The sequence below is a fragment of the Dermacentor andersoni genome, chromosome 3, assembly GCF_023375885.2.
Source record: "Dermacentor andersoni chromosome 3, qqDerAnde1_hic_scaffold, whole genome shotgun sequence".
In the NCBI taxonomy this organism is placed as follows: domain Eukaryota; kingdom Metazoa; phylum Arthropoda; class Arachnida; order Ixodida; family Ixodidae; genus Dermacentor; species Dermacentor andersoni.
In genome coordinates this window covers 208694130-208708191 of record NC_092816.1, presented here as the reverse complement: position 1 = coordinate 208708191, position 14062 = coordinate 208694130, and the positions used below count along the sequence as shown (strand labels likewise).

General features: G+C 46.2%; 1 protein-coding gene across 2 annotated transcripts in view; it reads left to right on the top strand.

Annotated features, from left to right (window-relative positions):
* The window catches only part of LOC129384496 (histone-lysine N-methyltransferase PRDM7-like), a 100290-nt gene that overhangs the window by 22341 nt on the left and 63887 nt on the right, over positions 1-14062 (top strand). For both annotated transcript variants that reach the window (XM_072287025.1, XM_072287026.1), the window contains exons 3-4: positions 5799-5891; positions 7622-7698. In XM_072287025.1, the coding sequence (XP_072143126.1) occupies positions 5799-5891; positions 7622-7698 (170 nt within the window). The remainder of the gene's footprint in view (positions 1-5798; positions 5892-7621; positions 7699-14062) is intronic.

Sequence of the window (14062 nt, the reverse complement as noted above, 5' to 3'; positions counted from 1 at the left end):
AGGCATCGCCTATACTGCCCGTATCTAGCCGATCCACTAAAATTGCACCACTCTATGGTTTGAGCACTCATAATGTTTTGTAATTGCATTATTTACTTTTACTCTGACAAGATTTCAGATAAAGGTCATGTGCTGTGAATGGTATGTTCCGTGACTTTTTTTTTTGCGGGGCGCTTTTCTCAAAATTTCGCGGAATAACTTTGTAAGTAACGTAAGAGCCTATTTGAGCGACATGGTGATTGAGTAGTAGAACACTCATATATGGCATGTAAAACGATTCAGCATACATATACCTAAACATACGCTTAGCCACGTGGCAACCCTGACTGTGACGATGACGGCGAAACTTCGCGTCCTTATTATTGCTATCGGAATAATACAAAAATCGCAGTTCCGTCCAAAAGGCAAAGCACCGATTACGATAGCAAATTAGTATATAGCTGTAAGACGTAAGGACAGGAGTTTTATCGACCGTATAAACTTGTAAACGTTTGCTTACTAACTAAAGTAACAATGATAGCAGGTGTGAGCTTGACTCAATCAGGACATAGAAAGCAACAAACACACAGAAACAGGGTTGTCTTTGCGTGTCTGCTCCTTTCCACGTCCTTGTTCAGGCAGGTTTACCCATTCTATCATGGATTCAAACCAACTAAGTCGTCAACGGGTTCTAAATGAATTAACCAGCACAGCGTCACGCGCGCACAGGTAAACATGTACACATCTCGCTCAATGACAGCGGAAACTGTCTGTGAAAACTGTGGAGTTAAGAATCGCGGCAGCAGTAGCGCGCCAATTGACCTCCATGCATCTGTTGATTCAGCATGAACAAAACCTCGAAACCACAGCGCATACGAAGTTACCGGCACTACGTACACTCTGCAAACATCGCAGATCATTTTGCAGATGCGGCCCGCGCGGGCGCGCACTTTGGCCACATCACAGATTGCTTTCAAGACACACGAGCGCCGGCAGTGCGTCCGTATGGCGAATGCCAAAGACATATACTACGTCGTCTGCATCTGGCGTTGCCAACGCCGCCTCCACTCTTCGCGGAGCGGTGGCGAGAAGGACACCGAGACGCTGTGCCGCCTTTATGAGGAGACTGTTCCCCACCTGCCTGTGGCAGTGGCTCTTCCTCTTCCCCATCTCCGACCTCCGGACGTGCACCTCGGCTTCAAGAGGATAGCCAAGCGGAGAGCACCAGTCGCAGCTCTGCAGCAGGCGGCAGCCTCGAAGCTCCAGGAGGAGTTGGAAGGACACGTTCTCTTGTTCACGGATGGTTCAGTCCTCACCATCGAGTCGGCAGCAGCGGCGTGCACAGTTTCAGCTCTAGCCAGTCACAGGCAGTGTCGGCTCCCTTTTACAGCGAGTTCTACTGCAGCTGAGCTCGCGAGGCTGCACCTGACTGCCGACCTCCATGCTGAGCATCCTCCCTAGCAGCAGGCGGCGGTGGTGTGCGACTCTAAGCCAGCGCTCCAGGCCCTCGTCAACCCACGGCGGGCAGGACTTACAGCGGTGCTGCTGCTTGCCAATTTAACGGCTCTAGCCACCTCCGCAATCCCAATATCCTTCCAATAGTCACCCTCACATGTCGGGGTAGCCGGTAACCAGAAGACGGATAGTTACGCCAAAGCTGCCCACCATGATGTAGTCCCGGTTACCAGAGCGGTAGCGGCTTCGGACTAATCGAGATATCGGCTACGGCGCCTGCTCTCCTCTATTCACCCGGACCGCCGAGTGGCTAGTGGCAGGGTCACCAAGCTGTATTCAGAAAACGGCCTCTCCAGAAGAGACCGTTCCACGCTCCTGCACTTGCGGACTGGCTGCGCCTGGACTGTGGCCCGGCTCTACGCCAAGGGCCGCGTCACGTCCCCTGCCCGCAAGGGGTACGCGGACCTCGAGGCTTTAGAGCACCTTCTCTGTGCCTGCCCATCCTTGGCGCAGGAACGCTCCATAGTGATGAACACTTACACACGCCACTGCCTTCCAGTGGCCACAGATACTGACCGGTGTGTCCCCGGCTCCATGCGCTACGAAACCTGCCGGAGTTCATAGATCCCAATGGAATAAACACCCTGTGAGCGCCCCCTACAATGCTGGCAACTTTAGTGAGGACTGCTACCTGTCGCGCATAGTGGAGTCTATTGGGCCACATCCTCCCTCTTTCTATATCATCTTTCACTTCCCACTCCCTCTCCCCTGACCATGCTTCCTCATGTTCCCTCACGGGTTGCAGAATTAGGCGTCTTTCCTCTCTTTAGATCACTATCGTCGGCATCGAGACACTCTAGCAGCTGCCGGAGAAGAACGTCCCTCTTCCTTCTCCTGACTCCCATTGCCTCGCGCGCCACAGGAGAGCGCACGCATCCGGGCCGCGTTCCTTGCGCGCGCACGCGAGATTGAACCGCGTGCGCCGGCTCACCCGCACACGCTTTCACTCATAGGGAACCTCACGGCGACGGCGACGCCGACGACAGAAATTTATTTATTTATTTATTTATTTATTTATTTATTTATTATACCCTCAAGACCACAAGGTATTACAGAGGGGAGTGGGGTAAAAAAAAAGTTACATAACAAAGAAAGCAAAGAAGGCAGCAAGTGATGTAGTCATACACATGTGAAGCCCGAAGCGATGGTGTTGATTATGGCCGTACGAAATTGTGCTTGGTCTTCAATTGCAATCAACGCGGCGGGAAGGTGGTTCCATTCTTGACACGTCCTAGGAAGAAAAGACTCGTGACAAGCTCTAGTGTGACACTGCAAAACTCCAACTTTGTGATGATGATCAATGCGAGGAGAAATGTAGGTTGGGGATGAAAAAAGATTATCGCGCAGATATGAATTATGGAAGTATATTTTATGAAACAAAGCCAGGCGAGAGCATTTGCGACGAGCAGAAAGTGGTGGAAGTTGGTGGAAATGCGACTGGAGTGTCCATATAATTGCTATTGCAATGAAAACGTCATCGTGCATCCACAATTATTTAGATTGGAAACAATTCTTAAGAGAAATTTGTCCCACCGCGGCTTCAGTGGGCTGTTTTAGGGGTATGTTAAGTCATCAGGCGCCATTTTGCACTCTCGCATTCACGTACCTACCCATACACGCACCCAAAGAAGAAGACCCTCTCCCTCCCCCCAACACACACGGTGTTCACTTGTCTGTGGATGCAGTGTATGAAAAAACTCTGGGGTTTTACGTGCCAAAACCACTTTATGATTATGAGGCACGCCGTAGTGGGGGACTCCGGAAATTTCGACCACCTGGGGTTCTGGAGCGTGGAAGTAAATCTAAGCACATGGGTATTTTCGCTTTTGGCCCCCGACGAAATGCGGCCGCCGTGGCCGGGATTCGATCCTGCGACCTCGTGCTTAGAAGCCTAACACCATAGCCACTAAGCAACCACGGCGGGGTGCGGCGTGTGAGTGTGTGCTTGAATACGAGTGAAAAACTGCGCATAATTACTTTGTGGAACCACGAAGCACAGTTAAAGCACAGGAGATTTATTTGTAAGTCTCTTTACATGAACTACGCGATCCTTTCCTGACTCCTCTTCCTCACCTATTAGGTTGTCCCCCATTGCTCGCTGATGTCTAAAACCAGAGACGCGCCTGGAGCAGGAGTCCGCCACAGATGGCTTCGCCCCCACCCCTCCCCTGCGTACAAGTTGCCGCGGTGATTTGGAGAAGTGTTCAGATGGAGCGGTTAATAATGGGAGCCAGTGTGATCTTTCCGATAGGAATTTGTGTCATTACGCCCCATTGTGCAGGATCGGGAAATAGTATTCACAACGTTTGATGACGGAGAAAGAACTGTCGTAGCGGAGCTGATGAGATCGACGAGGCGTGTCAAGACGGACAAAACATTGAGGATGTTTGCAGGTCTGAGGGTAGGAAAATGTTGTGCTTTTCTATATGAGCAGTGGTTGGCGATGGATGCATGTTGTGCGTGATAATGCATAGACGCTCGATAAAAGAAGATGGATCCAAAACATTCGGCGTAGACACGTGGTTGACGAGGTCAACGAGCAAACGGAGGGCTCAACCGAAAACCGCCTCCGCTACAGTGCAAGCGAGTTCTGATCTGAGTGTTGACCGAAGGCCGAGCAGCACAATTGGAAAGTTGGAAACGGCGAGTCCTGCTGTCACGTGGCTACGTAGCATATCGACGATGCGGTTGAATGGAGGATGGTAAACAGTTGTGCGAATGTGCGCACAACCCGGAAAGGATGTTGCAGGCGTGAAAAGTGCCGACTCAAACTGTCTTCCTAGATCAGTGGTCACCGTTGATGGCATACCAAAATGGCTAATTCAGGTTGGCAGAAAAGTATGATCGACTGTCTCCGTCGTTATGTCATGGCTCTTTCAGGCCACCATGTGTACCGATCAATACACGTAAGCAAGTACATATAACGACGGCTTGGTGGTAAATGGCCAACAATGTCCAAATGATTGGTGTCGAAACGTGCACCATAGAGAGAGGGAATTCGCCCAATGGAGGCTTGGTGTGTCGTTGCACCTTGATGTACGCTGTACAAGTGCGGACCAAGTCGCGTATATCAGCGCGTATGCGCGGCGGCCAAACGTAACGTTCGGTGATAAGGTGTTGCGTGGCACGTACGCCTGAATGGCAGATTGAGTACAGTGTATCAAAAGTAGCACGGCGAAGAACAGCAGCAAGATAAATTCGGGTACAATTAGGTAAGACATCGCACAACAGGGAGACGTCGTGTTCGGAAAGTTGACTTGCTCCAAGCAAAGGGATATAGAAAATTGGAGTCGTAGAAGTTTACCGTCTGATGCTTGAGCCACCAGGAGTGAAAACAAGGAAAGGTGGCCAGAACTGTCGTGCCTGTGATGGTAATACAACTGAGCGCATCCACTGCCCTAGAAGGGCTGTCTTTGACGCAGCGTATGTCTGTCGTGAATTACGCATTAAAAGAAAGATGCCGGAGCTCTCTAGGAGATCCGGCATAACGTAAACAGCCTAACGTAAAGCTCGAACAAGTGGTCTGTGCTCAGTAAGAATGATAAATTGTCGCCCATCCAGAAATTGCCTGAAATGCTTCACTGCGAGATAGGCTGCGAGGAGCTCCCATCCGAAAGTAATATATCGGCGTTCAGTGTCGCGTAACTTGCGGGAAAAGGAGCAGCATCCACGGCTTCCGAAGAAGTGTCCACCATAAGGCTAGTGGGAAATGTGAATGGTGACGCAGGAGGGTGGCTTCTGTAAATTCTGCCCTTATGGCGGCGAAAGCTTGATCAACGACCGTGTCCCAAAGAAGTGCGGTAGACTCTGCTTTCGAAATAGAAAGGACCGCTTCAAGAGTCTGCACTATGTTAGAGCATGCAGGCCTGAAACGGCGATTAAAATTTTAGTCCGTTAAAACCTCGCAACCTACGTGTGAACTTTGTGTGGTGGGTAGCCGATGATGGCCTGAACCTTGTAGGGCAGTGGAGCGATTGGTGATTTGATGTCCAAGAAAATCGATGCTTGGATCCCCAACTGACATTTATCAATATTGACGACGAGATCGTACTGACGAAATCGAGTGAAATGTTGATTTAAACGTGCTTTGTAGGCACATTTGACAAGCTGTCATCTAGCCTGACAGCGCGAGGCCTGTATGATGCTAGTCTGCCACCGCGATGGAGAAATCCCAGATATCAGGTCTGCCTGAAGCTCACAATTTATAGATATTTTGAGCTAGCGCTTGCCACTTCATCTTCTGCTACTAATCTAATTCGGATTACGCAAAACGTGCCTGCCAATTCTTTTGACACATCTTGCAGCCTTCATCGGAGCTGACCTCTGGGAGCTATCCCACTCAAAGCCAGTGCGAAAGAACGCCGAAAAAGAGCCGCCTTCAGGTGCCCATCCTCTATGTGAGTGCATGAGGGATCTTTTCGTTATTCGGTACCTCCTGGCATTTGCGATAACTAGCAAAAATTAGGTGTGCTATGGCCGAACCTATAAATCCATCGCAAAAATGCTTAGCACGCTGACTGGATGAGAGAAAAATAATCAGTCACGCTGTATATAGCAACTAATTATAGAGAAAGGGTATCTACATGAGCACGTTGATCTATTAGCATTATGCCTTTATTCAGCAACCCTTCAAGAGCCCCGAAATTTCCCTATACTTGTCAGGTGGCGCGTAGCCGCAACATACCCTTCTCACATCTCTGTCTCTACGCACATAACGTTCTGTGCACACGTCCTTGTCAGTGTTTTCCTGGATGGAAATTGTTCTTATGCAGCGCCTTTTGCGAGAGTCTTATAATGGCGTCACAGGCTGAAGTAAGGGGGAAATAAGTGTTGTGCCACTGAAAAGCATGCGCAGCTAGATATATATTTAAGCTCTTTTGACTGAGAACACACAGGGACAGTTTATACAGCCGAAGACGAAGCACTCATGTCTGCTAAAAGTTGAAATTGAATACCAACGTGTCCAAACAAACGTTCTTTCAAGCTACATATATAAATTATTCATTTTAGTACTTCCAGTTATTGCCACAACTCTTATGTGAACCATGTTGATTTTTCCATATCGCACTATTTTCTACACTGAAGGCAGTGATGAAGGCTCATCTCAATTCACAACATAGTCCCTAGGAAATGCGTTGGTGGATATCTTTGTAAACACCTTCGAAAATGACAGCAATTCTTAAACGTCTTTGCTTACGGTCATGAGCACCCTCATCCGGGTGCATTGCTTGCAGAAACAGAAGCAATAAATAACAAAGCCAAAACGTGATTCGTTTCTAAGCGCTTGAAGCAGCTATAAAGAATAAAGCCCTCATAAGCATAGTAAATAAAGGCATAGCATGTACAAGCAAATTACTTTCCGCACAAGACGGACGGAGATGCTGTAGTGATGCTCGAGACAATGGTGCGATGGGCGAACGAGAAGTGACGGGGACCAGGAAATTACGCACCAATGTATACTCGATAGTACCTAATTGCGTTTTGTTCGGTGCTGCTTGCAATTTGCTCAGCCCATAGCGGAAAAACTTTCACAGCAAATACCAGTAGGAGGGGACCGGAGCTTGGCGTAAACATCAAATCAAAAGGCCCACAGAGAAGTCGATCTATTTATGTGACGCAATTGCTTTCTCTTCAATTGGACAGGTAACTTGTAACTCATTGCTCACTGAATAGCCATTCAATTGAACGTCGCGTTGTTTGCATTGCTGCTAACTAAAGTCACGATATATGCTCGGAGGAATTAGATCAACGAATATAAGCAAACGTAGAAAGACGTTTAAACGCTGTGAGAGGCGTGCTTTCAATAAAAGCATTTGTGTGAGCTTTCGCCGCGGCATTTCACTCTTGCGCTCACGGAACTGCGGGACAGCAAATAGGACGCTGCCAATACAAAGAACATGGACGTTGGTTTCCTCACTGCTTTCTCACAATTCCGGTCTAAATCTTGCGTACACCAAGTTTCCAAACAACGCCTCGTATGTCTGTCTTGTGTTCCTCCTTACATAGAAAACGTTGTCATGTGGTAAAATGTAGGCATCGTTTGTTTCAAAGTGTATTCGCTATTAGTAAAAAAAAATGTCTCAGTTTGCTGCATTAAAAACGTCACTGTGACACTCTGTATTTTCAGTTTGCGACGACTGCAGGACTGACTACCCCGGTGACTGCCCCATACATGGACCGCTAACACACGTCAAAGACACTTATGTAAGTAAACAGATTCGTATCATCATCGTTATCATTAACATTATCTTAACATTATCATTGACATGCAGCGATAAGAAGTTGAAAAGGTTGTGCATCACCGCCGCTTCACCCATTCATTATGCACCGCGCTGCTTAACGTCGGCAGCGGCTTCATTAAAATTAGCTTTAAAAAAAAAAAAAAACATGCGTTTCTCTTAAAACTTGTCTCTTCGTAGTAGCCACAGCCGCACACTCTTCAGGATGTGCAGTTTAATGGCCGAAAACAGGGGTCCGCTAGGACTTCGCACAGCGTGTCACCTACACGAGCACCGTGAGGAAGATTTGTTTTTTTCCTTTTGAAATTGAGTTTGTGTTTCGGTGAAACATTGCAAAAAACATAGTGGCACTGTTTCTGTGAACAAATGGCCACAGCACCATTTTCAGCGTTTGCACAAATGCTCTAAACGTGTCAACAGTTCTTATTTCCGCATTACTTTGAATAATAACATCTAAAGGAACAACGCCCCATTTTAGCCAGGGCTGGGCAAAGCTACTTTGCATTTGCATCATGATACGACACGAGATACTTGGGCAACAAGTATTTGACATGGAGATACAAGATACTACCAAAGTTATTATATCTGATACGATAACTTGCATTTGTATCATAAGACATTTCCATAAATTCTCAAGTTTCTTACTATAGATCTAAGTAATGTAGCGGAAAACGCGTATGCGCAATATGCGTTTGCTTGAGCGTTTATTAACTTCAATGAAATACCTGTTAGTATCTCGAAATATTTGTCTTAATTGCTCGAAGTATAATATTTTCATTCCGAAACAGTTTATTGGGGTTGCTACACTTCCTTAATAAGAAAACTCTTTATACGCTGCGCTTTGAGCGGTTTTTCCTTGTCGCTTTTCTAATTGATTGGTGCCGCTGCTCAGATTGCCGAATAGCTGGCGGGTCGCCATCTAATTACAAGAACATTAATAAGAAGCCTCTGCACGATGGTGCAAATAACGCTCCGGTGTTCTACCATGTCCGTAAGCGTATTACCCTTTACGCAATATTGGATCACCGTACATGCGTACAGCAGCAAGAGCACTGGTAACGGCACTTTTTTATTATTTTCTCTTTATTTCTGATGCATCGAATTACAGAGAACACATAAAACTGCTATGACCTGTCATATTCTACTTAGCTACTCGCGTATAGCGTTCTCTAGAGACATATTCGTTAACGTGCAATCCTTTTACGCTTTTTTTTTTATTCGACGAGAAAACTTGCGCTGCCCTAAAAGGTTTCACGTGTATTGTAGTGGCACAACGCGTCCTAGGATACCACCGCTGTTCACACTACTGCCACTCAGCTCCGATTACCTGGTGATTTCTAACAGTAAGAAACTTAAGGGTGAGCTAAAAAAAGAAAAAAATATACCTAAGGAAAATATAACGGTGGTTCCGTTATACAGGCGGCACAATACACGAAACACGATACAGGCGGCACCACTAATAGCTATGACAATTAAGCGTGAATAATTTTTAACGTACCTGTTAAGCTGCACAATAGTAAGTTAGTGCGTGTGGAAATTCAGGTGGCTTAGCGGTAGAAAAATCGACTTGAGAAGCGGAGTTCAGCCGGCGTTTATAGTTCCGTTCAGTGATGTTGTCATGGCAGTATTCCATACCTTATGATACACAAAGCATTCTTTCATATATCGAAAGTACAGATACTGATACACGTCTTGCCACACACGTATAAAACCAGCACTGGTTTTATCTCAGTACTTCGGGAACCAAAACACTGTCGTACGTCTGTGAGGAAAACACAGAATTCGGTCGTTGGGGTCTGCGCGGCAGTTGCACCTGAAACCACGACGCTCTATGGCACATGTTTTATTTTGTGCGATACGTATGAAAAGCTCACAACCATATTAATATCCATGGTTCAAATAATCCGCTAAGATGAATTGAATCATTGTAAAAAATCACGTTTGCCTTTGTCCTCAATGCACGTAGTTTTACTAAGCGCACTGACGTGTTAGTCATTTGTCTCTCTTTTGTTTTCTTACTTCGCGGTCTATCATGGAAACGTTGCTTCTCAGAAGGCACAAGCGTGATGATCGGCCTCCGTACCACTAATTCTGAGTCAGCGAGAAAACCCCCATAAACAAGAGTAAACAATGCCAACAACTAAAAGAAAGTGCCACGAGTAAGCAACGCCGACGCATTTGAGCTAACATATCCTTCTACGAAGCTGTCGCATGTGATAGTAGAGACTACATTCCCTCTTGAGCTTGTGAGCAAAGTTGACCTACGCAAAAACATCGTACCCCAACTTTATACTCGCCTTTTTGCCGGCATATTATTACGTTACCGAAGTCATATATAAAGATGCATTTACAATATTTACACGAGAGACAACGATGCATAAAGAAGACGGCTGTCGACAGCGAATCTGCCTCTACACGCCAAATCGTCTTCTTCTGAACGGCGCCACTCTCGGTTGCAGCGTAACATGACCCCCGCCTGCATAGGCACCGTCTTAACACTAACTATAACGGAGGTGAACTCGCAGCAATGTAAGGTTTCAGCCCGGACACATGCACAACGTCCATGGGGACACACGAGTCCAGCGGAGCGGTCTCGTAGCTGACATCGCCAAGCTGAAGGAATATCCTGTAGGGCCTTGTGTAGCGTGGCAGTAGCTTTTCAGACAAGCTGACGCGTCTACATGGTGTCCATAGAAGGACATACGATCTAGGAGGAAATCGAATGTCCCGATATCGGCTGTCGTACCTCATCTTCTGCTCGGCCTGACACTCAGTGAGCCGGCAGCCGGCAATTTGGCGTGTCATGTGAGCCCGGGTGAAGACGTCTTGAGCATATTCAGTGGGCATGCTTGTTGAGGAAAGAAGCATTGTGTCGAAGGCTAAAGAAGGGTGACGGCCGAACAGAAGCTAAAGGGAGATGACCCAGAGGTCTCGTGAAGAGACAAATTATGGGTGAAGGTCACGAAAGCTAACAAGCCGTCCCAATCACTATGGTCGTCAGAAACGTACATAGATAATATCATTATATACCGGGTGTTTCAGCAAACACTTTGAAAAAAAAATTGCCTGAGCCAGACAACACAATTCTAGTCCACGCGCTTGTCTGCTCGATGAGGCTAACATTACCAGCACTTAATATCATAGGCATATTCGACTAATTAACAAAAATCGCTAATTAAATTTCTAACTGGTTATCTGTTGGCACTTATTGCAATTTATAAATTTTAGCCTGGAGTTCACAATGCTGATCCACTCGGAACAAATTCTCCGAATGACGCCAGTTACGAGATAGTTATTCTTGAACATTCTCGAGCATGCATTGGCGTTGCAGTTACTTTTGTGCTTCATTGTACAAAATGACGTTTCCATAAGAAAGTAAGTTCCACGACAGGACATTTTTATTGAAAGTTTGAAATTCGGATATCTTGTAAATGGTGTCATACACACAATCGTTTTCAAGTAGATGTGCCGTGCAGTCTAGAATTTCTAAATTGCGATATGTACCATAGGATAATTAGCTAAATATTTATTTGTTACACTTTTCGTGATTAGTCAATTATGCATTTCATATTTCTTTCAATTAATGTGCGCTTCTTCGAGCAGACCAGTTCATGAACTAGAATTTTGCTATCTGCCGCTGGTAACATATAGAAACACATTGAAAGTGTACGCTGAAACGCCCTGTATATTATTTAGATAAACAATGTTGAAAACAACACCGAGCGCAGAAGAATCAGAACCAAATATTGTCGTTGTCAGGACATCTGTGCGTATATCTTTGGACAAGGAAAGAGAACGAACGAAAGTGAAACGGTAGAAACCTCAGACAGAATAAATAGTGTTGAAATAACAGCGCTCCAATCAGCAGACCGATAAACCGCGGTATACAAAAGATAAAACACTATTTTGAACAAGTTTACAGAGAGAAAAAAAATTTTTTGTTACTTTTAACCTATGGATTATTTCGCAAGCTCGCGCCTTCTCTCTGATGAGGTAAAGGTTAACCACAATAATCCGCTTGTGAAGTGAGCAGCAAAATGCCAAACTAATACAGAGCAACGTCGTCAGCATCACATCAGGTACATTTACTGCAAGCTGTTTTTTTGTTCTCTTTTTTGGGAGGCGGGGGTGGAGGAACTGCGCCTCTGTGCCTCACACTGCTCAGCAGCAGGCCGAAAAAGTATCTTTCCTGCGGTCGGCACACCAATTTCCAAGATGATTAGCAGTTCTCACTCTCAAATTCTCCTTGCTCACTTACTTCCACAACTTCTGCGACGCTGCTCTTAAGAAACTGATATATATGACGCCTATCACATTGATGAAGGACGAAAACTCCACCCCACACACAGCGCAAACTTCGTCATACGCGATTTGCTCTCAACATCGTCTGAGTTGAGGGCAGCCTTCAGTTGTTCAAATCAGTTTTCTGCCTGATGCTGTTGTTCGCATGGCAATCGAAAATATATAAATGTCATGAAAAATGAGTACTGCTGTTTGTGCGTAGGGCAGTTCTCATATTTAGGAAATTTCTCGCAGTTGCATATCCGGCATATTAAGCAATTGAAAAAATTTACAGGCGATTACGATACTACCTAATGCGAAATCTGAGTGCAGCTCCATACATGTCTTCATTTCGCGTGTCAATATTTTGTATTATGATTATATAGGTACCCAGTTTATATTAGAAGGAGAACGCAGACGACGCGCAAATGTGGTGCCATATTGTACTCACCGACGCCGCACAGCCCGCCTTCCGCGGCAATACGCTTTTTTTGTCAAGCTTTCCTTCCATCAACGACGAGAACGGCCCATCGTTGCGGGGAAATGGCGCCACCACTGTCAGTAGCGACCCGACCAAGGGAGCGTCACATCGTGCCTTACTCGTAGCCGCTTGCCATCGCCCCTTGCAGGAGCAGCGATCCCCGTCACACAAGCTGGTACAGCAAACCAATGACGCCGCGGACGAGCGTAGCTCTGCCACACCTCATGCTACCCTGCACCCCCGCCCCCCTCCTTGGAAGCGGCCGCCAGCAACTCAACGCATGCGCAGGCGGTCGCCTCTCCGCTCCTTCTCCGCCTTCCGCCTCATGTTTTCACTGTAGCCTCCTCCTCCACTTTCCTCCTTACGCGCTCTCCTTTCCCGCTGCGCGTCGCGTTCGCTTTCATCTCTCGCTGTGATCGTTCGATCGGTTACGCCACCGAGTTATGATGGGGATGGTCAATACCAGATCGGGCGCCTAAAAGCTGCGCTCAAAGAATTTCTGCACATAAGGCATTTTTGTACTTCTATTTCGCTGGTTATGCCGAAAAAATATTTTCCATAACGTCCTCATTTCCTTCAAACATGCTTCGAGAGAGTGGCCTATGATGCAAGTAAAGCGATCATTATAAATAAACCACCCATACAAATGATGTCAGTTAGGTAATGGCTATGACCGTCACCCCAGATACGGTGTCACACGCCGCCATATATGTCGCACTTAAGTCAAATACATGCCACTAGCATCGATTGGCTCGGAGAGTATCACAGAATTTATGCCCTATTTATCGCTCTATCCCAAGGCTCTAATCACTTCAGCAACGCTTGAGCAATCGAATTATTTTGGCACAAGCGGACGCCACGACTATTGCTTTTAGTCCATATATTTTGCTGTTGGCCTGTCCATACATTCAGTCTGTCTAAACATTGATCATAAGTTTGAAGCTTGTTTGACAACTTCTATGTCGCTGCGTTCAAGCGCCTAAGCACATGGCACATCTAGCGTTTTAGTCACCGCGGTGTCTAATTTGTTATAGCGTTGCAATGCACATCTCGAAGCCGCGAGTTCAATTCATTCCGTGACGCTCGCTTTTCTATGGGAGGAAAAAGCATAGACGCGCGTGCATCGGGCAATGATTGCTCGAAAAACAACCTCACGGGGTCTAAAGTTATCCAAATCCATCGCTACAGTTGGCTCCTAATGATGCCGTATTATCGAACGTATTACCATAGATAATTACCGTAGAAAATTGTTTATTTTATTTCGCGCGCCTTTTTTGAACCTCGGGAAAATAAAACTATACCACAATTATCTTCAGAAAAGACTAAATGTGGCGTTCAATTCCCCCAAACTTCACAACGATTCATGAGCAAAAGCCATAGTGGTGGGCTCTAAATCGCTTTTGACCATTTCTTTATGTGCACTAAACTCTTAAGTGAACGACCGTTTTTGCATTCCGTCCCTATTGTAGGGGGGAAATAAATGAATTGATATCTCTGAATACATTCTGCATCTCGGCCATCGAAGGTTTCACATTTAAAAAACACATTGACATTAGGATTGTTATTT